Genomic DNA, 27333 nt, shown 5'->3' with positions numbered 1-27333 from the left:
AACTACCGGGGTTCCAAAGTGCAGAGATCAATCAATCAATTAGCGGTAGGACGGCCCCATAGCAACACAAACAGTCCACACAAAGGGCGCCATTTTTCCATTGAACGCCTACAATGTGTGCAATGATGTACACAATAAATGCTAGACGCTTTCACTAGCGCTAACCCGGGGGTTTCAACTAGAAAAGAACGAAGTAATACTTCAGTAGTCACTGCGTCTCTCTGTATGGGGTTAATTTAGTGCAAAATTTGACCCAGAACTAAAGGGACGAAAATGTCGAACGAAAATGAGCCAGACGAGCAAACGGAAGAGGCAGAAATGGAGTTTGTAACGGACGAGAATGCCAACAAGACACCGGCGGGAAGTCGGGCCCCGAGCCGGGCCAAGAGCCGTGGAAGTATCGGTGATGAACGCAAGGTAACTCGGGAAAAGGTTTTAAACGTAGGGGGCCTAGCACTTATCGTTACTGCGTGTTGGGCAATATTAATGCACCCTTTTCCATTGTAAACAACAATAAATAATGTTCCTTTTTTGGAAGCTTCAGTAACTCCAGCTCATATGCTCATCAGGAAATGTCGAATTCCCGATGAGCATATGAGTCAGTGCGAGCGGGTGTCGGACGCTTCGCCCCATTTCCACGTCGCCCCATGTCACTTCGCCCCTAACCACTTCGCCCCATCCCCACATCGCCCCATCCCCGCATCGCCCCATCCCCGCTTCGCCCCATCCCCGCTTCGCCTCATCCCCACTTCGCCCCATCCCCGCTTCGCCCCATCCCCACTTCGCCCCATCCCCACTTCGCCCCATGTAGATTGGTTCCTCCAAGAGTGAAATTAGGATGTCAAAGGTATTGTCGTTCTCAGATAAGTGGGAGACGGGTTGGTATAGCCGGGTTGGGAAAAAAGTTGGATCTTTTACTTCAAGCTGTTTTTCTCAGCAGGGGAGAGTGATAGCTTGATAGGTTGGTTATGAATTGTTTATTTGGTCAATGTTGGTGGGCTAATTCTTTCCGTTGGTTAGCAATTAGTGAATCTGTTGGAATTGTTTTTAAGCCAATAAAATAGATGAGATTTTTTTTTACATGTAACAGCTGGGGCGAAGTGGGGATGGGGCGAAGTGGGGATGGGGCGAAGTGGGGATGGGGCGAAGTGGGAATGGGGCGAAGTGGGGATGGGGCGATGTGGGGATGGGGCGAAGTGGTTAGGGGCGAAGTGACATGGGGCGACGTGGAAATGGGGTGAAGTGTCCGACATTCGTGCGAGCTGGAGTTTAATACTCGAGCTTCTTTTTACAGGGCCTAGTTACTTTTAGGACCCCGCTATTTTGGGGGTTTGCTCATTCTTTTATTTTACTTCTCTTAGTGAGTCTTACAAAATGCAAGGTGTTTATCGTTCCAAAATTACATTTACAGGCTCAAGCAGTCTTTTTTTTTATTTACATTTAATGACACTGTTTTTTATCATTTTGAACAGGACTTGCATCTAGAGAAAATATGACACTCTTGCCAGTTTTGGCTGTCGTCCAAACTATTTTAAGAATGAAATTGTGTTCTGTTATAATAGGAATGGGGCCCCAGTAAAAGTAACTAATGTTAATGCCCTGTATTCAAGTGCAATAATTTTGGAAAGAATGTAGTATCCTGACGCGGGAAAAATGTTGCAACCTGACGCCTTTTTTTTTCTTCATATATCATCTCATTGAAGGTCAGTGATTGCAAAAATGATGATAAGACATGAATCTGGGTCTGAGAAACATTTCCAATTTTGTTAGAAAATACTTGGACAATTTTCTTGACTCTCCAAAGACTGTGGACACAACCGCTGAAGTGGCGTCAGGTTGCAACATTTTTTCCCCTGACACCACTTCTGTGGTTGTGTACAAAGTCTGTGGAGAGTTGAGTGCATTTCAGTTTTTTTCTAACAAAATTGGAAATGTTTCTCAACCCAACTTCATGTCTTTTCCACATTTTTGCAGTGACTGACCTTCATTGAGATAATATATGATGAAAAAAGTGGCGTCAGGATGCAACATTCTTTCCATAATGTTTTTCAATCCTTGTTAGGCCTACTTTTTATTTTATTTTTTAAACTTTGATAAATCCAACAAATTGCCATTTTTAACATGTATTACTACATAAAATTATCTTTCCAGTTCAAATGTTGAAAGATTTCTTTTGTATGGACCAAGTTATTCAGACACGTGCAACAAAATCTCAATGAGACTGTGCTGTGTGGTCCAAGGACCACTGGAAAACATGTCCAGGATTCTTAATTTGTTTAGAGATTTTTTTCAATTTAAATAATTAAATAGGCACTAAAAATGTACATTTCATGCTGAAAAAGGACCACCAAGAGAATCAACTAGACAGGAGTTTGTTGTGTCAATAATTATCCTTTGTGTACAATTTGTTGAACAATTATTATCCAGATAGTTAAGTCGTTCTCGATAGTATCCTAGCAACTTGTGTTTATTTTGTGATCAAATATCCAGCGCATATTTACCTGTGGTTTATACGTGTTAGGATTAATTGCATTAAGTTAGTAAACGTAAAGGCCTTTTGCCACCCTGTGTCATTGTTGATAAGAAAAATATTGTCTTTAATTTAATCTTGCAAGAAACCCACTTGAATTACTGTTGGGCATATTTTATGTTTACAAGTTGAATGTTGGGTATTGCATTTATGACACAAAAAGATTCCTTTCACGGTGTGCAGTTCAGCTTGTTCCTATGCACTGGAATAACCATGATAACTGATTCGGTCAAAGAATATTCTATAAATTTCACACAACAGAACTTATTTACCAAATGTAATTTATCATTCAAGTGTTTTTCAGTCTGGGATTAATCATTAAATGACAGTGTCATATTTACAAGTCAAAAAGGTCAGTCTAAGTCCGTGTGAATCTTTGCTAATGATAAACGCTGAACCTTGTTCCTTTCCATTTATCATTCCACCTGCTACAGACAATAACGAGGAAGGGTGGTCGCTCGACAGCTCGGCCAGAGAGCAGACTGTCTGGAGTGGATGATAACGAATCCCCAGTTGATGAAATGGCCCAATCAGAGACAACGTACAGTGAGAGCAGTGGTTTTGATACGGACCTCGAGGTGGAAGGTGATTCACTTGGGTCTTGATAAAAAATACACGCTTCATGCAACGTGAAAATTATAAAATGACAAGATTAGAGATTTTCACTCTTCTGATCAAAATTTAAAGGGAGTATACAACATTTCCAAAAAAAAAACAACACCAAATTATTATGAAATACATTACTGGGCTGTTAGTGAATGACAGTCTAAAGCATCCTGTAAAATCATGGCACCTGGTGTTCTGACATATGTAAGAAATGTTGTATTTTTGTAACGATTTCCAACGCTGGTTGGCCGACCAGCGTTGGAAAAAAACTGGCTTGTTTTCAAAAACTGTCTTCAATTGACCATATTTAGTTATTCCGCATTGTTTTTGCAATCAGTTGCACTCCTATGAACGGGTACAAGCCAGTAAGACTGGTTTCCTGACCATTCAATTCCCCGTTTCATCATAAGTGGGTCAGGGAACCAGACTACAAGAAGATGATTGTTTTTCTTGGTTTTTCCAGCACCAACAAACACAAAACTTCAAAAAAGTCAGTGCAACAATATTTGCTATAAAATAGTAACCCCCAAATCAATCGATTCTGAAACTTACAGCAAAAGCGAATGTTGTATATTCCCTTTAATAATATCAATCTCAAAAAGCTGTTTTAATACAAAAATTGCAAACATATAAATATACACTGTGCAAACGCTGAATTTTATGCATTTTTAGCAATTATTTGAAAAGAAAGCGTAGATTTGAGTCCTAGAGGAATTTGCTTTGAAGCCAGAGAAAAATTCTTTTTTGACAAAACGAGTCAAACTCAAAGTCAACATTGGACACCTTAGTCTGACGTTGAAACATTTCAGCTGCAGAGAACAGTTGCAGAGAGTGTTTCTCTAAACCACTTTCAGTCTTGTCTTTCCCTCCAAGCTTTTATTTTGAAGAAGCTGATGAAATCCTCTTACGTGTCTCAAATGTTGTGATGCTGTTGTATTGACAAAGCTGTTTAGAGATTGGATGCAAACATCCTTTATTCCATCGCTACTTCTTTGCGTAGTATTTGGGACCAACGATCGATGTTATTTGCATGTTGCTGTCAGTGCCACAACTTTCAACAGTTAGATTCAAGATTCTTAGAGAGTGCTCTAAGGCATTAGTTCCCAAGCGTCTAATCCTGTTTGAGTAGTAATTAGGATTAGGAATCCTTTCTTATGAGATTATGGCCAGCAAACACAAGGCTGCTTCTTCAAAACCACATTCAGTGGATCATACTAAAGTCTTTGTGACATGATAGATGACACCTTTTGAATTTTAGCAATTAAGGAGTTGTCATCTCATTTTATGAAAAACTGACTCCGAGACTGCGAGAGCGAATGAAGGGTTTAAGGTTCAAAGGTTGTAGCTGCACTTTAAGAATGTTCAAGGAAGGAGTAGCAAAATCCTTTGGATCATTTAGCCTTCACGTCTTTGTAATAACAGATTAATGCAAATCTGATTTAAAGTGAGCATCCTATTTTGGAGTGTCCAAACTTTTCCATTTCACTTGCATGTGTTGTGGCTTCATTGCCTGTGCTGGCTCATTATCACAAATGTACATCATGTCTGTGACATCACAGCACCTAAGCACACCCCAAGTCACACACGGTCACACACACCCCAACACACATGAAGGAAAAAGGCTCGATTCAGCACATATTCAAGTTTTGTGTAAAAGAGGGATTTTGAGGGTTTATCAAGACGGCACATCAAAGTCACTCAAATTTAAAGTACATTTGTGGATTCAAGCCTAAACGATTTCACTTAATTGTCACAATAATGTGAAAATTTCAGATCAAAAATTATTTTTCAGCTAAAATGTGTTTTAAAATAATACCGATAATTTGATGATGAATTTGACAGCCTTTTTATATAACAAAAATTCTTTGTTTGCCTGCATGCACGTTTCCTGCAATCATTTCTTCCTACAGAAACCATTTTGGCACTGAGACGAAGTAAGAATAAAGACTTGATTGTATTCTGTGTTTAATTAACCTTTTAGTCAGTAAACAAGGCCAGTGGATATAGCTAATACCGGCACTCCAGTGCTCAATTGTATGGCAAATATCACTCGTGTACATGTATGTTATCCTTTCAGTTGCTGTGGGTTACCTCTTAGTGATAAGGGTAATTTACTCAAATTGTTTAAATTTGCTAAAAACGTTCTGGGTGGTTGCTAATCATTTCTGAAGTACACCGCATTTTCAAAGCATTATCAAAGTCCTTAGTTTTTGTTTGTCATTTTTTTTATTATTAATGATCTCATCAGATGAAAAGAATCCAAATTTAAACCAAACTTAAATCTTGCATTTCATACATGTACTTAAATTGTAAATTCCACTGGCCTTTATGCGAATATTAATCCAAACTAACCTTAGCAACCATACCATTATAACCTTCACGGTTGTAGCCCTAGAACACATCACACTAACAACTCAATGTACTGACGAAAGTATGTTTAATGTCATTTCACTGCAGTGCGGGTGATATGTAATTCAGTAGATTAGGTGCACTTTCTCGTCAATAGTCCAAGAATTAATCTGATGTGAAAGTAGAAATCAGAAACCGTTTTTAGTGCTGAAAAAGCAGAAATATTGTAGATTGCATAACTATTCCTTAATATTCTATTTTCAGCCTACCCTGTTGTAAATAATTCATGCTCCATATTTCAAAGGTTTATCCTTGTCATTGTGTGCCTTTATTTCCTAGTGCATTACAAAAATAGGATTTTGCAGATTTGTATATTCCTCTCGACTTATTACTTCATATTACACACAGCTTACCAGAAAGTATTAAAGGAGTAACATTAAAATGTTGTAACTGGTCAAAATACTCTCGCCCCTAAAATGTAACACTCACTATTAAAGTCATCATCAAAAAGGATGTACGTATAACACCCACCCTGAAAATTGAGAAGTACATGTATGTAGTTAACATTTGGATATTACGTGTATAATCTTGTAGAAGAAATAACATTAACCACTGTTTATGTCCAACTGATTGGGAAAATGAAGATTTATTTGAAAGCAACTTCAGTCAATTAAAACAACTTTAGTTGATTTTTTTGACCTGATGGATACATTTCTTGTTTACTAACATGCAATCCTTGGTGTTTTTTTTTCAAAACACGCATTTGATAAGGTAATTCATTTCGGTTTAATGCATGCAACGGACAAAAACAAAAACTAATACGTATGTAAGATTTCCTTAACTTTCAAAACAAAAACCAATACGTATGTATGATTTCCTTAAGGGCCCTGTCACACTTCTGCGTATCCTAATTCCTTATGAGTTGCGCATTGACATTTTTGTCATACGCAGTCGTACGCACAATACGCACCTCATATGCATCTCTTTCGTTTTGTGTAGGTTTTATGTACGCAGATATAAGCATGGTACGGCCCAGTACGCAGGATAGTTTTGGGCATGCACAAAACTACGCTGCGTACGCTGTTACGCAGGTCATAAGTTATAAATACGCAGCGCATCGGTCCCACATCGGTCGAGTGCGTTACGAGTACGCTATGTGTTCGTGACGCACCCCGTCAGCATATGAGCCGCCTGTATTGGACGTATACATAGCGTACTTGCAGCGCAGATGCAACGCACGCTGAACGGCGAGCAGCGGAAATGCGGCGGGAATACGCTCAGAAGTGCCTCAAGCATGCGGTCGGCATAAGTCGGGTGCGTCCGGAATACGCTCGGCATGCGCACTGCATACTGACCATTGATCTCCATATATGGAGATCAATGATACTGACCTATTCGCAGCCCGAAAAATAATGTTGTGCACTGCATACGCAACTCATACGCATCTCATACGCAATGGATGCTCTGAATTCGTTACTTATATGCGAGATGTGCGTCGCACATAAGTCAAAGTGATCAAAACGTTTCGACGTTAATTGAGCGTACGGCTGCGTATTGAAAAATTTTGATAAGGAACTCATAAGGAATTAGGATACGCAAAAGTGTGACAGGGGCTTTCCTTTCAAACCATCAAACATTACCAAAAAAAAACCCCAAATACCTTCAGTTTTCTGATGGTTCATTACTGAAATAAGTACTTAAAAATTGTTACTAATGATTGCATGTTAATGAATATGGGCCTACAGATATTTGAAACACATGTATAATTTAGTCAGTATCCATTTTAAACCTTTGAAATTAACTTTATAGTCCTTCTTACAGAAGCATTCTAACAGCATTTTGAAGAAAATTTAGTAGAATGTTGACGGCTGTGGATATGTGTTTGTAAACATCATTGTCTTATTATGTCCTGCATGAGAGCAAGATCTGACACATCTCAATCTGAAATTTATTGTAGATGTTCGGGAAGCGTATGACGCATCCGGTAAATCAACGTACAAAGAAGCGTGTCGGCTGAACGGTGTGATTCCTGTATCCTACTTCCTAAGACACATAGCTGATTCTGAGTTGACGATGAAGCATCATGGTCTCGGACCTGCTGGAGCCAAGGCTATCGCTATATCCCTGGTGGTAAGCCATATCCTTCTGTCTTAGAAAAAGCCTACATCTCTGATACTTGGCTATGACCTGAAATGCCACATGTGCCAATGGAAGTAGCCACAGCCACTTCCCATAGATGCATGTGACTATCAGCCAATTAAGCCAAGTCATTCAGACATAGTCGTAGCTGACTGTAGTGGCTATGAATCATCATATCACCAGGTCTAGGACCATTGAACTTCCTGAATGACTTTTGTATACAGGGTGAGTCAACAAGAAAGTGACAGATTTTAGAGAAAATATTTAAAAAATATGTAACTCACACCATTTCATTAACAAAAACCATAGTTATAAAGTACAGGTTATTGACTAGTAACTTTACAAATTTCATGTAATTTGCATACTCTTTTCCCAAGTTAAGTCTATTTTAATACATTGATCACAAAATTCAGCTATCCACCACTGATCATTTACCGTTCTACGAACTGATGAATACCCATTAAATACAATGAAACATGGATGTTCCCCACCTCGATGAATCGAGAACTTGCAAAGGAAAACATACCAAAATTGCAACGAATATTTCAGAAAAAAATAGATGAGTTCTTCCTCGTATTCAAAGTTACACAAAATCTGACAGTAGAAATAATGTTTCAGTCTTGATTTAAATGATCAAAATCTCATTTGTATTTGAATGCTTGCGTGTAATCTGTAATTCTCATTCAGTGCAATAGCTTCTAATGACACTCCATGGACAGCTATAAAAATGGGTTCTTTTAGTAAAACATTCATAACTTCTGATAGCATGGATCAATTTCAGTAATTCTTTTTTTTTTTAGATGAGTGGAAGACCATGCTCTTTTCGGACATACTTCATTGGTGTTTTCAAATTTGATTGCTTTTTAAGGAAATAAATATATTAAGTCGGGTCACTTTCTTTTTTACTCACTCTGTATGTGCTTAAACGATATTGTCATATTGTTTACGTAGTGATTATTTTCTCATGCAGACTAACACGACAATCTGTAAGCTGAACCTGAGTGATAATTGGCTGGATGCTGTAGGAGGAGTTGCCATTGCTGATATGCTCAAAGAAAACTGCTACATTACTGATCTGGTAAGTGAAGTAGATAGTCCAGTCTGCCAATCTTTCCAAAACCAGTAGAAAATACTCTCATTGAATTCTGTGCTCCATTTTTATTTAAACAGTTGATTTTTTTAAAGCGCTATGTAGCAACATGAAGAGGGGCCCAATAGACTATCCCATCCCCCCCCAAAAAAAACAACTTAGCAAAGGGGGAACATGTATATTCTCCATCTCAACCTTTTATCAGCCCTTTTCACACCAGACAAATCTCGGGGTTGATGCAGGGTTAACGCAGGGTTGAAAACCTGCAGCGTTTCACACTTGAAAAGTTTTCAACCCTGCGTCAACCTAGCGCCAACCCTGAAATTGATTTCACCCCAGGTTGAACTCAACCCTGCTGCAGACCAGGGTTGAGATTTTCAACCAGACCTGACATTTTGCCAGGGTTCAAAACAGTAGTTACCGAGCGAAATAAGCTCGGTTTGCACAAAACAAGTGTGAAACAATGTGGGGTTGAACGCGGGGTTGAAAAATCAAAAACTCAACCCGGGGCAGAACCGAGTTCACCCAGGGTTGAGTTTAACCGGTTGATAGGCTCTCTTGTGAAAAGGCCTAATCCCATGGCTGTAGTGCACTTGGAAAAACTGGTTTCCGTTGGAGAGTGGATCATATGATTGTTGTAAAATTTTGTCCGAAACGGGTTTAATACAAGAAAAATACAACCAAACTTTGAATAACCATCAGCATTTAATATAAAAGATTTTAAAATTAATTTGTTGTGCTTTTGTTGTTTTGAATACTTGTAGGACCTTTCTGAGAATAAATTGGGTAACACCGGTGCCAAAGCTCTGAGTGAAATGCTTCTACAGAACAGCACATTAACACATCTCACATTAAAAGGTAAGAAGGGCAATATTGTCTAAATATGTAACTTTTAGTGTAATTTTAAATTCAAACAATTTTGCAGTGGTTTGAATTTGTGGTATGTACTTTTTGTCATTTCAGGAAACAGTTTTGAAGACAAGAGTGCAGAATATTTTGCTGAGGTTCTTTTGGTGAGTAAATTGTTTTAAAGAAAAGAACATGAAAATGAATTCTTAAATTAATTTTTTATTTCAAAATCAGAAAATTAGAGTGGCCCAATATTTCATACCTAGCAAGGACTTCTTCAAAGGCAAATGATATAAAATTTATTTTCACATTGATGAAGAAAGAATGACTGTCAAACATTTTTTTGACAGATTCAGTTGTGAATTATTTGTCCATTCTCTGTTATATTCCCTTTATATTTTGGAAATTCATAATGAGATATCCCCTTTGAAAAAAAGTATGACAATATGATTGCATTGTTTTTATTTGTGGTTTGATGAGGAGTTAACTGTCCTCGCCTTCCACCGCTGTGGCCTAGGTTAGATTCCTGCCCTGGTCCACATGTAGATTGGGTTTTCAGTCCCTACCTGATTCCATGGGTTTTCCCCAGAATATTCTTCTGGGCTTTTCCTCCCAACCCTAAAACTGTTACTTCTTCTCATTGTCTTCTCTCTACAGGTTTCTTCAGGCTTGTGAGCTACAGTGCCTGGGGCACTGATGAGGAATCCTTGGTTTCATTACCTGAATGAAATTAAGAAAACCACAAATGTAAGATAGACTCATTAATGGAAATTTGTTGGTGTTTTTTTATATTTCAGAACAACAGCAAAGTTGAGTACTTAAATCTGAGCCACAATGAATTCAGTGAGGCTGCCGGTCTGCTGCTTGGCCCAGCAATCTCAGAAAATATCAGCATCCGACATATCGACCTGAGCTGGAATCACGTCAGAAGGAAAGGAGCATTAGCTCTGGCTAGAGGCATCATGGTAAGATGGAGCAGTAGATAGAGTGGGAAATAAGGCTCCTACAGGGTGAGTCAGAATGATCTGGACCCATATTTAAACAAAATATTAAAAATATGTAGCAATTATCAAAACAAGTTTAAATGAGATATGTTATAGGCTGGTATTTTGGACATACTTGGTGAAGGATTGTTCCATTTTGAAGAAAATCGCTAGCAAAGAACACACGCTAAAAAACACCCTGACCACGGTTCCATGGTTCAACAAATTTATTAAAATCGCGTACTGATGTGAAGCAGTGTAATAACAAATACAAACTTTGTCATGGTGACTGACTCACTTGAAGTTACTGACACATTTAAAAAAGGAAAAACCAATTCCGTGTGCAGACTGAAAAATGAGCCACTTCAATGAAAATGGCATAACTCCTCACCAAAGCCACTAATTTGAAAAATTCAGAATTCCTGTGGAAGACAAGGTAGTAACCATTCATGTAAAACACTTAGTTTTAGTCTCAATATACTCTATTTGCCAACAAAACTTGGTGAACTTGGGTCCAGATCATTCTGACTCGCACTGTACTACATTTGCAATGTCTTGATCAGCTACAGTATTTCCTTTATAATTACAAGCAGCTTTATTGAGTGCTTAAATAATGAATGTTTTGGGGTATAATGGTTAAAGCATTCATGATATTAATGGATCAAAGTGACGGGCTCATTTCCATCTTTTGGATTTGTGTTGTCTGTAAACATAAATATTGAATTAAGGGCAAGTTTTTTGGTAATCAGAGATTTGGTTTGCCTTCCAAGAACTTGCTTTGGTTTTAGTCAGCATCTGTCCCCTTTAATCTCTCCGTAACTGATGCCTTTGATGTATTCGTTTCATTTAGAACAATATCGGTCTGAAGATCATGAACCTCTCCTGGAATGGCTTTGGCAATGAAGGAGCTCAGGCATTAGGTGAAGCACTCAAGATGAATAGTTCCTTGGAAGAACTGGACATCACGTAAGTTGTGTTTACTCCTTAGACTTGAAATCAAGTCGGTAATTGGCCAGGTTTAGTCCACCTGCGCTGCTGCAAACTGCACCGACGTACCACCGGCTCTGACTACTGCATACTGTCCCTGGGTTACGTTGAAGCGTGCAGCATACAGACAAGCAACTTTTCGGATCCGTTGATTTCCTCGTTTTTGACTTCTCATGAATGCCATTACAAATTGAAAAATACTGTACAAAGTCTGGTTTGATTTGGAGTTTCCTCGTTTTTCTAAATTCCCAGTTGCATGCCTGGGTTTAATAACATTGTGAATAATTCCAGTTACCGACTTGAAACATCACGGAATTTTGATTGGCTAAGAATTACACCTGACATTTACGCACCTCATGGGTGTCATATTTCACTGACGGTGAGTGCGTCATCATGCAACAGCGAATCGATTGCACATGGGGTCGAAAGCTAATTCTTGGGTTATTTGGAATCCATGCATCATTATATTCTTGTTAAAAAAACAAAACGATTTGAACATTATATTTTCTATTTTACCACTGAGTGTATAATATTGTAACAAAAATCGTTTGAAAAAGAGAGAGAAAAAACAGAAACATGCATTGATCAAACATGCTGCGAACTGTATCCCCACTCTAATAATGGATGCTTCCCAGCGATTCAGCCGGCTTATCATTGGCTCTCTCTATGGAAACGTAATGCATATGCATTTCGCTGGGACATGGAGTAATAACTGTCTGATTTCATATTAGTCAAGGCGTTAGACATGTCGGATCAATGGCTGATGTAAACACGATACACAAGCATTAAAGTACAGTGCTAGCGAGCGCCGTGCCAGTAGTAACTATCGGAGGCCTCGTCGGACAAAACACTTCTAACGACTTGTCCTGAAGTCTATGCTACTGTGACTTAAAACTACTCTAGCGCTGATTGATCCTTACTTTACCAACTAAAGTTTCCAAGAATTCAGCCCGCAGAGGTTACTGAATGTAAGAGTGTTTATTTGTGTAATGGGGGGTAGGGGATTTGAAAATGGCGAGCTGAAAGAGGGAGATAAGAGACAGGGCGGTTGGAATTGATAGTACATGTAGATGATACAGCACTAAAGCATGCTGGACCACACCACCCAAACCAATGCACCCTCATGTCCAGGGGTCACTCCACTTTCAGGAAGGGGTCCTCTCTTGTATTATAAACAACAAGCTGATTTACCCGATCATAGATCGGGTAGGGCGTAGAGTTGGGGATGAAAATGTGGGGAGTTAAATGTGAATGGGGGATAAAGTTGAGGAGACATGCAGTTAAAGAATAGCAATTTCTGTGGTGTGATCTGAGGCAATTTCTGACCACTAAAACCGATGTGAGCAAAAGACCATGTTTTAAAGTTTTGGTAATTGAATCAGCTACATGTATTCTGAGCAAAAGAATCATTATTGTAGGCTATAATTTTTATTCGGGGAAGAAAAAGTGGGGGGGGGGACCAAACAATGTCCCCCGCTTCAAAATGTGAGGGGGGGGGGGTTCCCCCTGTCCCCTGTCGATTTACGCACATGATAATTATGTACCATGGCAACTGTCTGTAAATGTTCCCGTTGGTCTGAAATGGGCATTTTGTGAGGCAGTCGCATTTGGAAAACGTAGTAAACAGGTTACTGGAGTACACAGGCGAAGGCTGATTGTACAGTTTTGACAATAAATCATAATGCAATAAAACGTGAAGGTGTCATTTGAAATGAAAATGTTGAGTGTTACCATAAAATTACAAACGGTCTGAATCATGGAGGAAGGTCATAATTAAGTTTCAGTATTGGACTCTTCAACAAACATAAACTTGAACTTCTTACAATTTGCGAGACCGTCTGCGAGGAAAAAGTCGATTTAACTTTTATTCAAGTTGGTTCAACCATCTATGTAAGAGCAAGTTTTACTCGGCCTCTGAGAAATGTTTGCTCCTGAAAGGATCCGAGACCGCTGTCTCCCGCGACACCAAAATGGCTCCACGTCCGTGGAAAAATGTGGGTGTCTTCCGCCGGGTCGGACACTTTTTCGTCGATTTTTTTGTGACTTCGGTTAAGATCGCGATTTTGAAGCAATGCATCGATCCTTCGTTGACCCCAAACAGGCCCCCGAAATTATAACGCGACACTGAATTATACGTGGCGGGCAGCGAACTCACAACGCTCAGCCTTGGTGGTGGAAGCATGGAGCTGTAAACACATTATGGAAGCAATGGCACTCTATCACGCGACGTCACATGCTTGCGCTTCAAATAGCGAACACCGTAGACCCAACCTCGTTTCCAGGGTGTGGAGCAGGCTGCAGTAAGCGTTGCCATCGACAGTTTTGCATAGCCCGGAAATACTATGCAGTGTAGACTTTCGATTGGTCAGACCGCGCAAGGCATACTAATGTGTAGTCCTTCTTAGTATTCGTTGCACTCGGCGCAGGGGCGGCAAGCAAAGCACAGGAAACAATAGGGACACTTGGTGGCCACGCACCATGGAGAAAAAATATTTTGCCAAGGTCACCCCATACTACCATTTGGTGAACACTTTTGCAGAACGGCCGAGTAGAACACGTAAACGAAACTCCTACGTTGACCTCGCTGACCTCGCACAGTCTAGACACGCAGAAAAGCCAGCACAGGGGGCGGCCAGGCAGTCAACGTGAAAGCGCACACGACAGCAAATTCCTGCGCAAAACGCAGTCACGAAAAATCGACGAAACGGATCGCCGGGCCGTACCGGAAAATTAGGACGACCCGAAGTGTCCGACCCGGCGGAAGACACCCTTCGCATTTTTCCACGGACGTGGAGCGATTTTGGCGCCGCGGGAGCCCGCGGTCTCGGATCCTTTCAGGAGCAAACATCGTCTCGGAGGCGAGTAAACTTCTCTCTTATATATATATAGATACTCTGGCAGGCATGAGACTAAACTAAGTTAAACGTTAAAAGGAAACAAATAAAAACTTGCAGGGGTGGAGCAATGTTAGCCCAATTAAGGGGCCAAGAAACGCAGGGCCTAATTAAGGGGCCGAAAAATTATACTTGTCGGGGACCAGTAGTCATAGGGCTCAATTAAGGGGCCTCATTACATTTGGACAATACCTGGTGTTAGAGTTGTGATACTTTTGTTACAGATTTGCTAACAGATAATAGTCGATACATGCTTGAAATAACTACAATATAAGGAATCGAAGGAATGCATAACACTCCGTAGCATTTCCTATTCATTAGTTTTGGTTTGGAATCAGACAAGTTTTACAGAGTTGTCCATTTCACGTGTTGTCTTTGTTATTTCTACAGGAATAACAGAATGTCTGGTGAAGGAGCAGTTTTCCTGGGGAAAGGTTTGAGCAATAATGAGACGCTCAAGATTCTGAGAGTAAGTAATCACTCCATTAGAGAATGCTAGCTCCTGAATTCTGACTCAATTGTACAATATTTGATATAAATGAACTGCTGTCCAGGTGGCAGTTATGTCAGATTTAAAAAAAAAGGATGTTTAAAGGTAGAGTAGATCATTTGCAGCGATCCAAAAAGTAACTGACAAAATTATTGTTGAAAAAACTTACTTGGTTTAAAGATAGTAATGACACTAAACTCCCTGTGAAATTATTCTTCCTGGCATGCTGTCATTTTGAGAAAAAAAAGACAAAAAAGAAGCTATTTCCAAAGATGTGTCAAGTGACACGTTTTTAGAAATTTCCCTCAGTGGTTGGTTTGTAATTCAGCGAATCCGTGAATGGTTGCGCAAAAGCATTGACATGACATACACGTGCGCGGTTGCTATAATTCGTCGTTTCAGTGCGTGACATCGCGTAGCTGCAATCGGCTAAATGAGAACATGTCTCAGATGCCGATTTCTTGCGCAATTCAAAACATGACTGGGCAACTTTTGAATTGAAATCGAGATCTTTGAACATTGTTTTCTCTGAATATACAGCATTCACTGAGCTAAAACTTCATCAGGTTAGTTGTTTTAAAGCACTCTTCTATAGCTTTTGAGCACTTTTGTTGCTTCAAGTTCAAACAAGAAACAATTGCACAAATGATCTACCCTACCTTTAAGTGGGTCATATTATTAATTCCTTGTAAACTATAACTTTTCTTTAGATCGGGAAGAACCCCATGCAAACTGCAGGAGCATTCGCCATCTTAAAAGCCATCAAAGATAACACTAACACTATCATGGATGAACTGGATTTTTCAGTAAGTTTACACTTTCATTCGTTTGCCCAACTTACGGAGGCAGACAGTCTAGTAGCTTTTAACACGCTTGGCCATCCTAGAAGACACTGCAGATTTTAACATTATCTCATTTTCGTTGTCTGTATCTGACTCAATTTGTAACCATAGTTTCCGTCATGTGTAAATTACAAGTCAGCACCCGATTTCACGAACCGCTGCGACACATCGCAAACCGAGTAACATGTCGCAACTCGCGAAACGTGCAACGTGTTGAACGTGTCGTAAGTTCCTTGACAAGGGCTGTAAACACGTTGCAAGTTATGACAAGTCTAGAGGTCATCGCAAAATAAGGAGCGTTGCTTTCTTAGCCAGTATTATGCCATAAAAATACATAAGCAAGACTCTAATACCGAGACAATGTGTGTAAAGTTGTCATTAGAATTGCATTGAATAATAATGAATTAGCCTGGAATATTGCAGATGAAATTTCAAAGTAGCTATACAGTCCACTGAGAGCTTGTTTTCCTTAAAAATTGTAGCAAACGTTCGCCATTTTGTTTGACGTTTTAAAAGTTTTTGAAAGGAGATCTGATGACTCTTTGTTGAATATCAGACGACTATTTACTGTACGCTGAATAAATTCATAAAACAGTCACCGAGTTGTGCTATAAATACACCTACGATGCATCGCACTTACGATGTGTTTTGTGACATGGATCGCAGGATGCGTTGCAGCTGCCAGGCATTGTAGGGATACGACGCGTCACAGCGCTGCGATGCATCTTAAGTAACAATGAGTTACACGAAATCGGGTGCAGGTCATATAAAAATCCTTTCAAAATTCTGGTCACAAAGCTGATTGGAATGGCCTGTGACTTGACTTGGAACAGAACGACTTGGGAGAACTTGTGATGGAGTTGACAACGCTGGTAATACATGTGACACATATCACTGATAACTCCGTCATGACAGGGGATCCAAGTCAACAAAGAATTTGAAGATCTTTACAATCAGTTAAAGGAAACACGGCCAAGCATCAAGGTCCATCACGGCGGCATGAAGGAGACCGTCAAACCCAAACAGAAGCTCAACCCGATGCTCAAACTCCAACGCTACATCCAGAAGAACAACTTACGCTTGGTGGATTTCTTCAACAAGTTTGATAAAGATGGAAGTATGAGTGTGACATATGACGAGTTTGAAGAAGGACTCATAGTAAGTTGAATATGTCTTGTTGACATTTTGAAAATTTGGCATTATTTTAAGAATTGTTAAGTCCAATCAGCATTGATTTTGAAGTTTTCATCACCGTCCGCCTCGATTTTCACTCCTGCCCCAATTAATTTTATATTTTATATTTTTCTGAAAGTGTTTTTTCCTCAATAAAAGTGCATTTTGCAGACAAGTTTCTCACCAAATCCACAGGCACAGTTGCACTGATTTGCACGCAACATTGTGCACGACATACTGACTTTACTGAGCACATCGTGCGAATTCACACTGCTAATGCAGACGTCATTGCATAGTCGGGAACCATGACGAGTCGATATGGTATCAATAGGACAACGCTCTAGGCACCATACAGTGAGCGCATATTGTACACAACCATGGTCGTAATTTTTTTTAAGTTCAAAGTTTGACATCTAGCTGGCATGGCAAGGGTAGGCCAATTATTGTGCTGTTTGTTTGAACACTCAGTCAACTGAAAACCTGTCTGTTATAAACTGTGAGGTTTGAAGAAAGGGATTTTATAAAATATAAAATATAAATTCCCCTCCCGAAAGATTTTTTCCAATTGAGTGATGAAAACCTAAAAATCAATGTTGTTTGGCCTAAGTATAGTTCCAGTTCACTGTTGTGGCCTTGGTTCGATTCCAGATGTGAGTAGAGTTGTTCGTTAATTCTGTCCAGTGCCTTGAGGTTTTTCTCTGAGTTCTCCGGTTCTTATCCCTCTGCTAGAAATCATCACTTTCAATCTCTAGCTGTGCTCCTTGGTAAGACATGGGTCATATGAGAGCTGCTTAAGGCGCGTTAATGCCTTTTGGCTCGACCGCATTGTAGCCGCGTCTCTGCAATTGAGCCTTTCGCAGTTACTGACCTTGAGTTGTGTTGTATGTTACAGGAGAGTGGTATAGACCTTTCCAAAGAAGAGATAGCGTTTATGATTGCTGAATTGGACAAAGATGGCGACGGTGAAATCAACTACAGGTATGTCATGTCGGTTGTCATGTACATGTATCTGTGTGTATGTTCTTACTATTCCACCAGCACAGTGCATGCATCCGATGAATGTTGACTTGAGCATGTATTCCAGGATGATTTGGAATCTTGTCTTGGTCATGAGAAAACTGAAGATTAAATGTTGTCTTGGGCAACAGAAGACATTGGGGAATACTGAATGAAGATGTGCTACTTTTGTCTGTGTTTCACCTGTACTCAATTTACCCAATTGTAATTAGAAACACTAGATACAGCAACAAGTGACATGAACAATTATCTCATAATATCAGATGACCCTTGCATTTATAGAAAAACAACTGCGAGTGCACTGGCCATCTTGCATGAAAGTCTTGCATGAAATCGATCAAAACGATCCCTGCCAGAGCTTAAAGAAGTGATGCCCAAAAATGCGACGCCGATGGCACATATCGAACACCATACTTCAGAAGTACCTAGATTTATAGCGATCTGTGATAAATACCACATGACTACAACATTACTGCATGTATTTTGCTTCCATTTACAAAATGTTCATAAACATTTTTCCAAATTGTATTCATTTGATTTTGCCGGTTTGCTTTTTTTGAAAATCAAAACTTTGTAGTTATACTTTTTGGGAAAGTTATGGGCTTGTTTTGGTCAATTTTCGGGGCAGACATATATGCAAAACAAGCCCGCATGAGCATCGATCAATCGCTGTTCCGAAACCTGTCAGCAAGAGTGCATTTTATGACCACAGCACAGCATTTGGTGAATTATTTTTGATCAATTTTCGGGGACAGACAGACAGACCGACCGACCAACTGACCGACCACCAAGTGACATGTTGAAGCTCCTGCCACAGCTTAAAAGAAAGAACAAAATACAAAGATGGGCACAGTGGATGCATGAGTTGCTAACGACAGATTACCGTGAGAATAAGGCTGATTTCTGGGCTGCATTCTCATTTCTATCTCCACTTCTTTCCTCTTTCCTTCCTCCATTTGACTATTCCTCTCTTTACATAGTTCCATCTACCGATCTGTCTTAGTGCATGATCGTGGGGCACGGCAACCAGCCATGTTTTGCACTGGTTCCCTACAGTCAGCAGCAGCTATCACTATAGCGTTAACATTCAGCTCTGTTAATCCTCTCTTCTCAACCTAAACAAACTTCATCTTATTCACATCGTCTTGCTACTTTGCTCGACTCCTTTTGCCCATATTGCATGGTTTGTATTTCAACATTTTCTCCTTTATCACCTTGGTTGGATCATCCTTGACAACAGGGTGTTGGGGTAGGGATGGGGATGGTCGGGGGGGGGGGGGGGGGTAGTCAAGACCTGCAGTTTCTCCACTGAATGACACTTGCTTGTTATAATTTCATGATATTCCTTGAAGTCTCTTTAAGCTTTTATCATCATAATATCTGTAATTTGTTTGCTATCAATTTTTCTTTTTTTTCCTTTTTTTTGGGGGGGGTGGGGGCTTTGCTATTTTGTTTGTTGTTATGCTTGTGTTGCAGTATAGAACTGAGTGCATCTACACTGCGCTTGCTTTGCTGTAAAAACTATTATTGACCAAATCAAAAGCTAGTGTTTTTGTGGATTTTAATTAATACAAAAATAGAGCAGCCTAGTATTAATTTTAAATTTAATTCATAAGATGACAGTCTATCCTCGCCTTGCATTGTGTCTTGCCCTTTAGAATCTGAGAACAAAGTACACAGTGCATTTTGCACTGAATTGTGTTAATTGCTGAATACACTTTAACTTCATAGAATAAAATGACAAATTTGATGGTTTTTGCTTTCAAACCATAACATACGCAGATAACGCAGTGCTAATGCAAAATGTTTAGAGCGGCTGTACGCTTTGGAAAAACTAACCTTGAATATCAGCGTGTTGCATATTTTTTTTCACCACACAGCAAAAATTGTTAAGCTTGTTGGTTTATCATGAATGCATGTGTTTATTTTTGCATGATTTAAGTATTTCTGTATTATGTGTCAGTACGCTTATTCGCGTAACCAAGGTAACCGTTCAGCATTGAATGTTTCATTGTAGCTATATGGTGTTAGGCCTCAGCACCAGGTGACCCCGCCCCCTTCCATTGCTTTGCCCCTCCCACTCATGACCCTTAACCTTTGACACAGTCAGGTAAGTGACTGCATGCTTATGACACTTGACCCTTGTTGGTAGTTACCATGGTATTGTGTGCACGTGTTACAATTGATTTGGACTGGAATGTTATCAGCCAATGAGCAATGAGCAAATTGCGTATTCAGTTAATACCTTGGACCCATTAATTCCTGGTGTGACAAATACTTATTAAAGTCTGTTACAAGCCACTGTGGCCCAGCAGGCCAGCGTTTATCTCTGTTTCAGTAGCATGAAATGACTGAGAACATTTCTACTCCCCCTGGATGGGATGCCAGTCCGTCGCAGGTTACTCCCCAGCTAATGCCGGTACCCATTTATACTCCTGGGTGGAGAGAGGCAAGTGGAGGTGAAGTGGCTTGCCCATGGACAGTACAAGCAGCTGGATTTGAACCCCTGACCCTCTGATCACGAGTCACGAACCCTAACCACTCCGCCACACTCCCACAAAGTGTTAAGTTGACTTGTTAATTAACACATGTATGTGTGCAGGCCTCAAATAATCAAATTTGGAATTGTATGCATGCGTTGGTAATTTGCTGTGAAATTTGTACAAAGAAATACTCCATTTTAAATGTTTGTTTTGATAAGTTGACTGTTTTGCCAGTCAGCTGTCTTTAAAAATGTACATTAAACTTGCATGATGCATGGGAGTCAGTGTTCTCGCAAGTTTTAGCAAAAAAAATGGCTGAATAACAAGAAAGCTCCAAATCAGTTGCTTGACCAAGTTGTTGTTATTGCATGTGAACAACAATGATTTATGGATGTTTTGATCAATGTATCTAACTACTATCATCTTTGACTTGCATGCCTACTTCAGTGAGCTCTACCTTGGTTTTGCCAAGGCATAAAGGTCAGTACGTAGTATTAACCAGCGTGCATTCAACCCGTCGTTACAACAAACGGGACAATGGCCGTATTAACAATGAATCTGTGTTCTAATCTTTCTTACTGCTATGAAGATATCAGACTGGAATAAGCAAATGTTGAATAACTATGGGCTCCGTGCGCCAACAAAAGAGGGCGCGTTTTTACCTCTTTTGAGAGCTCCGTGGACGGGACACACAACGTGCGCATACTGTACTGTACTGGTTCGCGCGTGACATACGCACGACTTCCTGAATGTGCAAAAGCTACCGCGTCTTCGCGTGAGCGTCAGTCGTTGTCGGTATGTGAATACGTTCGAATTTAACTTGCGATGGTCTACGAGACTAATCCCTGCCTCCAATAAAATCAAATACTGCACCTCTAATCAAATGCGTTTTCCTTTTTTATTATATGAAATGTTTATTTCAGTCTGATATCTTCATCAATGCATTGTCTGTGTGTGAGTTAATCCGAGTGTGTTTGTGGTTCTTTTTTGTTGTTGTTTTTTCTGTGTAGAGGCATTGATGGATTCCTCCCGTCTCCAAATTCAAACAAAAAGAGCAAAACAGACATCTGAATGTGCACAGCCTGTCACTGGTAACCCAATCTTAGTTTTGTGAAGAAAAAGCATTACACAGATGTGGGGACCAGTGATAATTTGCATCATACAGATGTAAATATTTTGATTTTTTTCCCCTGTATATTATTTGATTAAACTTGAACGTCACATCTAATTCCACAATAATACAAGCCAATTAAGGAAGTATTCTCTTATTTCAGTTTTGTCAGTATAAGCTTTATTTACACAGTAAATCCTCAAGGAAAAATAACATCGGCTCATTGTAATAAAAAAAAATTAGAAATCGGCCAAAATATGCAATAAAAAACCCTGAATATACAGTGTGGAATTTTAATACAACTAACAAATACATTTGTAATCCTGTGATGTGCCACAATATTAACATTTTAACAATATCGCTAATTCATTTATAATTGTACATGTGCAGTATGTAGCAACTAAATAAAGTACTTATTTTTCAAAAAAATAATATTATGGAGAAATTATGTCAATAGATTAAAGCTGTTAAACAATCAATGTAAAAACACTTGTTTTGTTATGTCTGCTTTCGTATGTCGTGCACTGCAATTTGCAAAGAGTATTTTAATCTACCCTTCAAGTACAAATTAGTGAACAGCTAAAAAATATAACATGCTTATTATTTTGGATACTATTAATCTATCACATTCAATGTACTGCGCACAAAATGCTAACACATGGTGGCAGGCATTATCTTGTTAACCCACCTAGAACTGTATCAATATTGCTAATTTTATGACACAACATGCTTATCCAGTCTAGATATTCAGCTCTTTCGAATATTAGGTTGTCTTCTCAGCTAATGAATATTTGACATTGAATTATTAGAAATCGGCCCATTTTAGCAAACATGTACATGTGACATGACACCTTTATAACAGAAAACCTACATTATGAATGTGCAGTATGTGACCTTGCATTTTGCCATGTTGTAAATTTGCCAGAAAATCTTGAACTTGATGCGCTAAGTTTATAATTATGTATCCAACTAAACTAATGTGAAACAAGGGTATGGTAAGTGATAGTATTGATGGGCAGGTTATAAACCTTTCAATCTTTTTTTTTTTGCATTCAAATTCAAAATTTACTGTTTTAATGACTGGAGATAAAGTCCGTTTAAACTTTTGGGACACATTAGAAGCCTAGTTTATGCCAGATGTCTGTGCGTTGGATTGCTTGATATGATTATGTGATTACTCCTGTTATTTGTAGTGAGCTGTTATTTGGCACCGTGGAAGGACAAGAGAAAGGAAAACAACTTGAAGAGGCAATCAAAGAATTCAAAGAAGCCGTGGATAGCTCTCTCTCAAATTATTAATAACATCAACGCTTCTGTAGTGCCACCACAAAATGTCCACGTCAAAATGACCTTTCAAAATCAAAGGCATGGTTGAATACATCTCATAAACCCTGCCGCAAACCCTGCACGATCCAAGAATCTCCTAGCACTCATAACAGTCCCAAATGTATCCCACCAAATTTGCCCGTTTATTGGACAGGGTTGGTTTTCAAACCATCATACCATGTGAAAACTTGGACCTTTTATTAGTTTTAAGCCATTTTGAGAATGGCCATCTGAATTTGATGCCATTTCATTCAGATATGTTTAAAATCCTAATTTCTTTGTTTATTATCAACGTTTGTGCTGCGAACCAAAAAGTGCTTTAGAAGACGGAATCCCAGAAAAAATGCTTCCAGCTCACAAATCTTGGGCTCATTTCACATTTTGTAAAATTCTCTGTGGACATTTTGTTTTGGAGGTAAAACTATTTGCTTGTTTCCTTCTTCCTTGTAGTCTTTACATTTTGCATAAATTTTGTTTTGCACTGCTCTGAAATGCCCTAGATTTTGCATTTTTTTAAATAACAGAAAGGCAAATGAAAAGGTTTGTTCATTTCACTATAAAAATGTATAGGCGTCCCAAAGATTTTCTGACAACTTTTGATGTTGCTTTGTTGTGTGTGAAAGGTAATTTTGCCATTAAAAATGCAGAAACAAAATCTTTTAAACTTGATTGAATAATTGGCAGGGAATGCGTTTGTGCAACAAAAAAAATCAAAATATTTTTACCTTAAAACACTTACTAATGTAATGTTCATGAAAACAAATGCAAACAAAAATGTGACACAATACATTTTTCAAACTTAGTCAATTCACAAAACCAAAATAACTGCAAATAGCTTTTTACTTTTCTACATTTGATACATCTTAGTGTTCAAGAGGGATCGAAATAAGCCAGTTAGCCATTCTGTGTGTGTGTGCATGTGTATTTTATTTGTATATAAAATCTTACCATAGTTTATGTAAATAAGAGCTGCAGAGATCAAATAAAAAAAAGACACAGTAAAATAAAAGTCTGTTTTGCCAATTATTTGATGAAATTGCTCAGTATGTTATCTGAAATGGCCTGAATGTTCATAATCTGGTTTCTCAAATATCATTTTCTTCTTATTTTTGACGTCCATTGTATGCAACAGTTTGAATGCAGGCCTCATGAGTCCCAACACATCATGTGTTTGTAGAGTTCAAAAGCTACCTTGGGAGAACATGGTTCAGGCCGAACGTCTAGAGAGGCTAATGTTGGGACATCCATGATGGGTTCCTCCACTATCAAATTAGGGGTGAACACATTCTTGATGTTTGGAGGAGGGACCTCTGATGCCTGAAAATAGTAAAAAGAAGAGAAAAAAAATTAAAAATTTCAAACAAATCTGGAATTTTTAAAAATACACATATACAGTCGACTCTTGTTAGTACAAACTCTGTTAATACAAATTCTGGTTATAACAAACATAAAGCCTTGGTCCCGACTGTGCATTGATGTGCACAATGAATGGGACTGGTGTCCCAATTAACGAGAGTCGACTTGGTTTATTTCCACTGTGTTGCACTACAATTTAAGGTGGAACATTTGCCGTTTCATGACTTTGAAATCCCTGAGAAATTTGTTGGAGGTTTGTACTTTGAATATGCTTCCTTTACGTTCCAACTTTCCACCCAACCAGATCCACTACTAACGGCATTTATTATAAATCACCCATAGAGCTATATTAAATTACTGGAATGCTGACTCGATGTACAAAGTGATGCCTACTGGGTGCATCCATGTTTGCGCACAATCTATGGAAAACTCGAATTTTTTTTTTCGGCTTTTGTACGGCTATTTGCAAATCTGCATTTGTGTTCAATACTGGTGCGTTATCGAAGGTGATATGCCCAAAACTGAAATCTCAATCAGTAAATGTGCGTTTCATTTTGCTCTGCGCAAACAATGCAAATGCGTGCGCGTATCCGCTGCAGATGATTTTCGCTGTTCGTTTTTTAACGGTCATGGCGCGTTTATTAAATTTGTTTGGGTATGTTGTACTTGCGCGTTGCATTTAGAATACACTTTCAAAATATACAATGTAGTATCTAATGTCATTATGTTCTACAAACATGCACATGAATTCAAACCGTGTTCGCCCAGGAAGGATTATTTCTGCCGCGTGAGAATGAGGAGTTAACCCTCTGGTAATTTAATATAGCTATAAAATAACCCCACCTCCAGCAATGGTTCCATAAAATACCTTGGAGGGTTTACGCCAAGCTTGATTGTGACTGGTTTTCAGTCTCGACATACGACCCTCCACCTCCTGAGCGATAGTGGCTTCTACTGGCACATTCACGCTAATAAGACCTGAATATTTAGTTTGTTTCTTTGAGACGTTAACTGCTTCAGCAACTTTCTCAGCAAAGTTCACTCTAGCCATATCTGATTCCTCTAACGCCTTGAGCACTCCGCCTTCAGCATCAAACTCCATCCTTTGTAAGTTCTTGAGTTGATGTCCGAGTGCCACTGTGGAATGATAGACTGGCTCTGCCAATGGCTGAGCTTCAGCTGACCTCCTAGATGCAACTTTCTTGCCTTTAACAGTCTTAGGCTTAGCAGCAGGCTGCAAGACGGGAGCATAGTGCTTTGGTTTGGACATGGCAGCTCAGTGATCAGGGCTGATTTGTCAGAAATCACTGGCTATTATCAGTTGTCGTAGGCTCGGATTGCAGTTGGTATTTCAGCATTGATCAGCTACATGTCTGGAAAATTAAAAAGATAGGCCTAACACATCAAGATCTGGAAAATGAACATTAGGTATTGATTACTGGCCGGCCAATCCTGAGCTCCAAATTCATTGTAATTTTATTTTTAAAAATCTAACAGTCATTAAGGTAGAATTTATATAGCTAGGATGCAGCTGAGCTAAACATCAAACCACGTCCACTTGTTGATGTACATTGTAGGCCTCACAAAGTACACGTAGTGGGCTAGTCCTAGTATTTTGGACCTTTTTTTTTAAACACTGGGACATGGTCGTGTACAATGGATTAGTCTAGGCTGGTACCCTCTCCCCTGATACGTCACACACACAGCTGCAACGACATGACTGGGTTGGAGTGTGGTCATTGGAGCTTTACATGAAACAGCCATCGCATTGCAACTCGTGCCGGCCAGAGCAAGACGATTTACATCACCTGATGTCACAGCTTTGGGGTCATCTGAATTCTGACACTCAACATGGCTACCATCAGTCAACTCTACATATTGAGGTAAGATTACCTAATCAACTCGGGGCACAAAACCTGAGAGGTCATAGAAGACAACCAATACCTCAAAACCTTACATTTTCTTGCATCCGGAAAAGAATTGGCAGACTTTTCTAGGTGGGAGATGTGGCTACGATAGCACAGCAATATCCCAGGCACATGGGCATGATGGGGAAGTTAAAGCAGTGGCTATTGTTACGGCAGTCGTATCGCGTTAATCAACGGGTATCATTACGCAACCATCTAAATGCATCTGGCTCCCTGACCTAGTATTCAATGTCAGAATCTGTAGCTGTTAGAACTGGACTATCGTTCAACCAAATGGTTCTCAGACTTGATTTCCCTTTTAACAATTCCCAAAGCAACGGACTGTGAAAAAGAAAATGGAATCTAATTTTATTTTTAAAAATGGGGGTACAGAAAACTATGTAAAAATGAGAGAATTTTTTTTTTAGCAGCGCAGCACTGGTTATGAACCCGAGTCCCCGGCACAATGGTCAAACTTGCAAGCAATTGAGCTATCTAAACATTCTGGTTGGACAGTTTTAAAGTTAAACCTTACAAATCCCCTTTTTAACATTGGCACAAAGTCTGGTGATATTCAAACCATGTGCCAATGTTAAAATGGCGTGTAGGGTCCAAGTTTTTTGGACGGTAGTATAAATGAGATATAGATTTGCATCAATGCCAGTGATTTTGCAATAACGATGGTTACAGCTGCTGTAACGATAGCCACTTTGAAAACTAAAACTTTCACTTTTTGGAACATCCAAACTTCGACTATTGGATCTCTGGCCTGGAGGGAGGGGGAGACATATGTTATGATTTAAGGCTCCAGAAAATATGCCTAATACAACTTAGAAATACAAGCATAACAACAATTGACATCGAGCTCTCTAGGCTAACTAAACTAGTTTATTTAGGCAGTGCATACTTAACTTCAAGAGTTCATCATGTTCATGAATGATCATCATGATCTGATGATGAAACCGTGTCCAGTGATTTCACACGATCAGCTGACGATCCTTCTAGTTCTACAGCTCATTTGATCTGACGATCTTCCCACATGCAGAAAGATTGGCATATCATTAAATGAAATCACTAAACATCAGTATTTTGACAGAGTTTAAAACACAAAAATGGCAAAATTAGTTGACTACGAATTACGCGCGTTTGTTTACAAATCGACGGGCCGGCCGGCAATGAAACGTGTTTGGCGCCCTCAATA

The 27333-nt window shown here is 39.3% G+C and overlaps 2 protein-coding genes across 8 annotated transcripts; one reads left to right on the top strand and one right to left on the bottom strand.

Moving 5' to 3' along the window:
- Positions 1-16: 16 nt before the first annotated feature.
- On the top strand, positions 17-23873 carry LOC119732172 (leucine-rich repeat-containing protein 74B-like). 7 transcript variants are annotated; one of them, XR_005271517.1, is made up of 16 exons: positions 18-417; positions 2965-3115; positions 5047-5070; positions 7443-7615; positions 8595-8702; positions 9479-9572; positions 9678-9727; positions 10361-10528; positions 11397-11512; positions 14818-14896; positions 15628-15723; positions 16675-16917; positions 17825-17910; positions 19967-20059; positions 20880-20912; positions 22737-22840. XR_005271517.1 is itself a non-coding variant. In XM_038205591.1 (15 exons), the coding sequence occupies exons 1-14, from the start codon at positions 274-276 to the stop codon at positions 20908-20910; spliced, it is 1563 nt and encodes a 520-aa protein (XP_038061519.1). In that variant the 5' UTR covers positions 18-273; the 3' UTR covers positions 20911-20912; positions 22737-23873. The 7 variants fall into 7 exon arrangements, 2 of the variants coding, with proteins under 2 accessions (XP_038061519.1, XP_038061518.1); XR_005271514.1 differs by lacking the exons at positions 19967-20059; positions 20880-20912 and adding an exon at positions 18930-19132 and having other exon boundaries at positions 17-417; positions 22737-22824; XR_005271513.1 differs by lacking the exons at positions 20880-20912; positions 22737-22840 and adding an exon at positions 18930-19132 and having other exon boundaries at positions 17-417.
- On the bottom strand, positions 21845-27333 carry LOC119732173. Its single transcript, XM_038205593.1, has 3 exons — positions 27044-27333; positions 25094-25598; positions 21845-24186 (listed from the first exon to the last, which is right to left on the bottom strand). The coding sequence occupies exons 2-3, from the start codon at positions 25493-25495 to the stop codon at positions 24016-24018; spliced, it is 573 nt and encodes a 190-aa protein (XP_038061521.1). The 5' UTR covers positions 25496-25598; positions 27044-27333; the 3' UTR covers positions 21845-24015.

Source organism: Patiria miniata, unplaced genomic scaffold (genome assembly GCF_015706575.1).
Source record: "Patiria miniata isolate m_02_andy unplaced genomic scaffold, ASM1570657v1 HiC_scaffold_24, whole genome shotgun sequence".
Classification (NCBI taxonomy): Eukaryota; Metazoa; Echinodermata; class Asteroidea; order Valvatida; family Asterinidae; genus Patiria; species Patiria miniata.
This window is presented reverse-complemented; position numbering and strand designations above follow the sequence as displayed.

Excerpts from the sequence above, each read along its gene's own strand:
- LOC119732173 (XM_038205593.1), bottom strand. The coding sequence starts at position 25,495 with ATGTCCAAACCAAAGCACTATGCTCCCGTCTTGCAGCCTGCTGCTAAG. Across the intron at positions 24,187-25,093 it reads CTTGGCGTAAACCCTCCAAG|GCATCAGAGGTCCCTCCTCC; the intron begins GTATTTTATGGA and ends TACTATTTTCAG.
- LOC119732172 (XM_038205590.1), top strand. The coding sequence starts at position 274 with ATGTCGAACGAAAATGAGCCAGACGAGCAAACGGAAGAGGCAGAAATG. Across the intron at positions 3,116-5,046 it reads TACGGACCTCGAGGTGGAAG|AAACCATTTTGGCACTGAGA; the intron begins GTGATTCACTTG and ends TTCTTCCTACAG. Across the intron at positions 16,918-17,824 it reads AGTTTGAAGAAGGACTCATA|GAGAGTGGTATAGACCTTTC; the intron begins GTAAGTTGAATA and ends TGTATGTTACAG.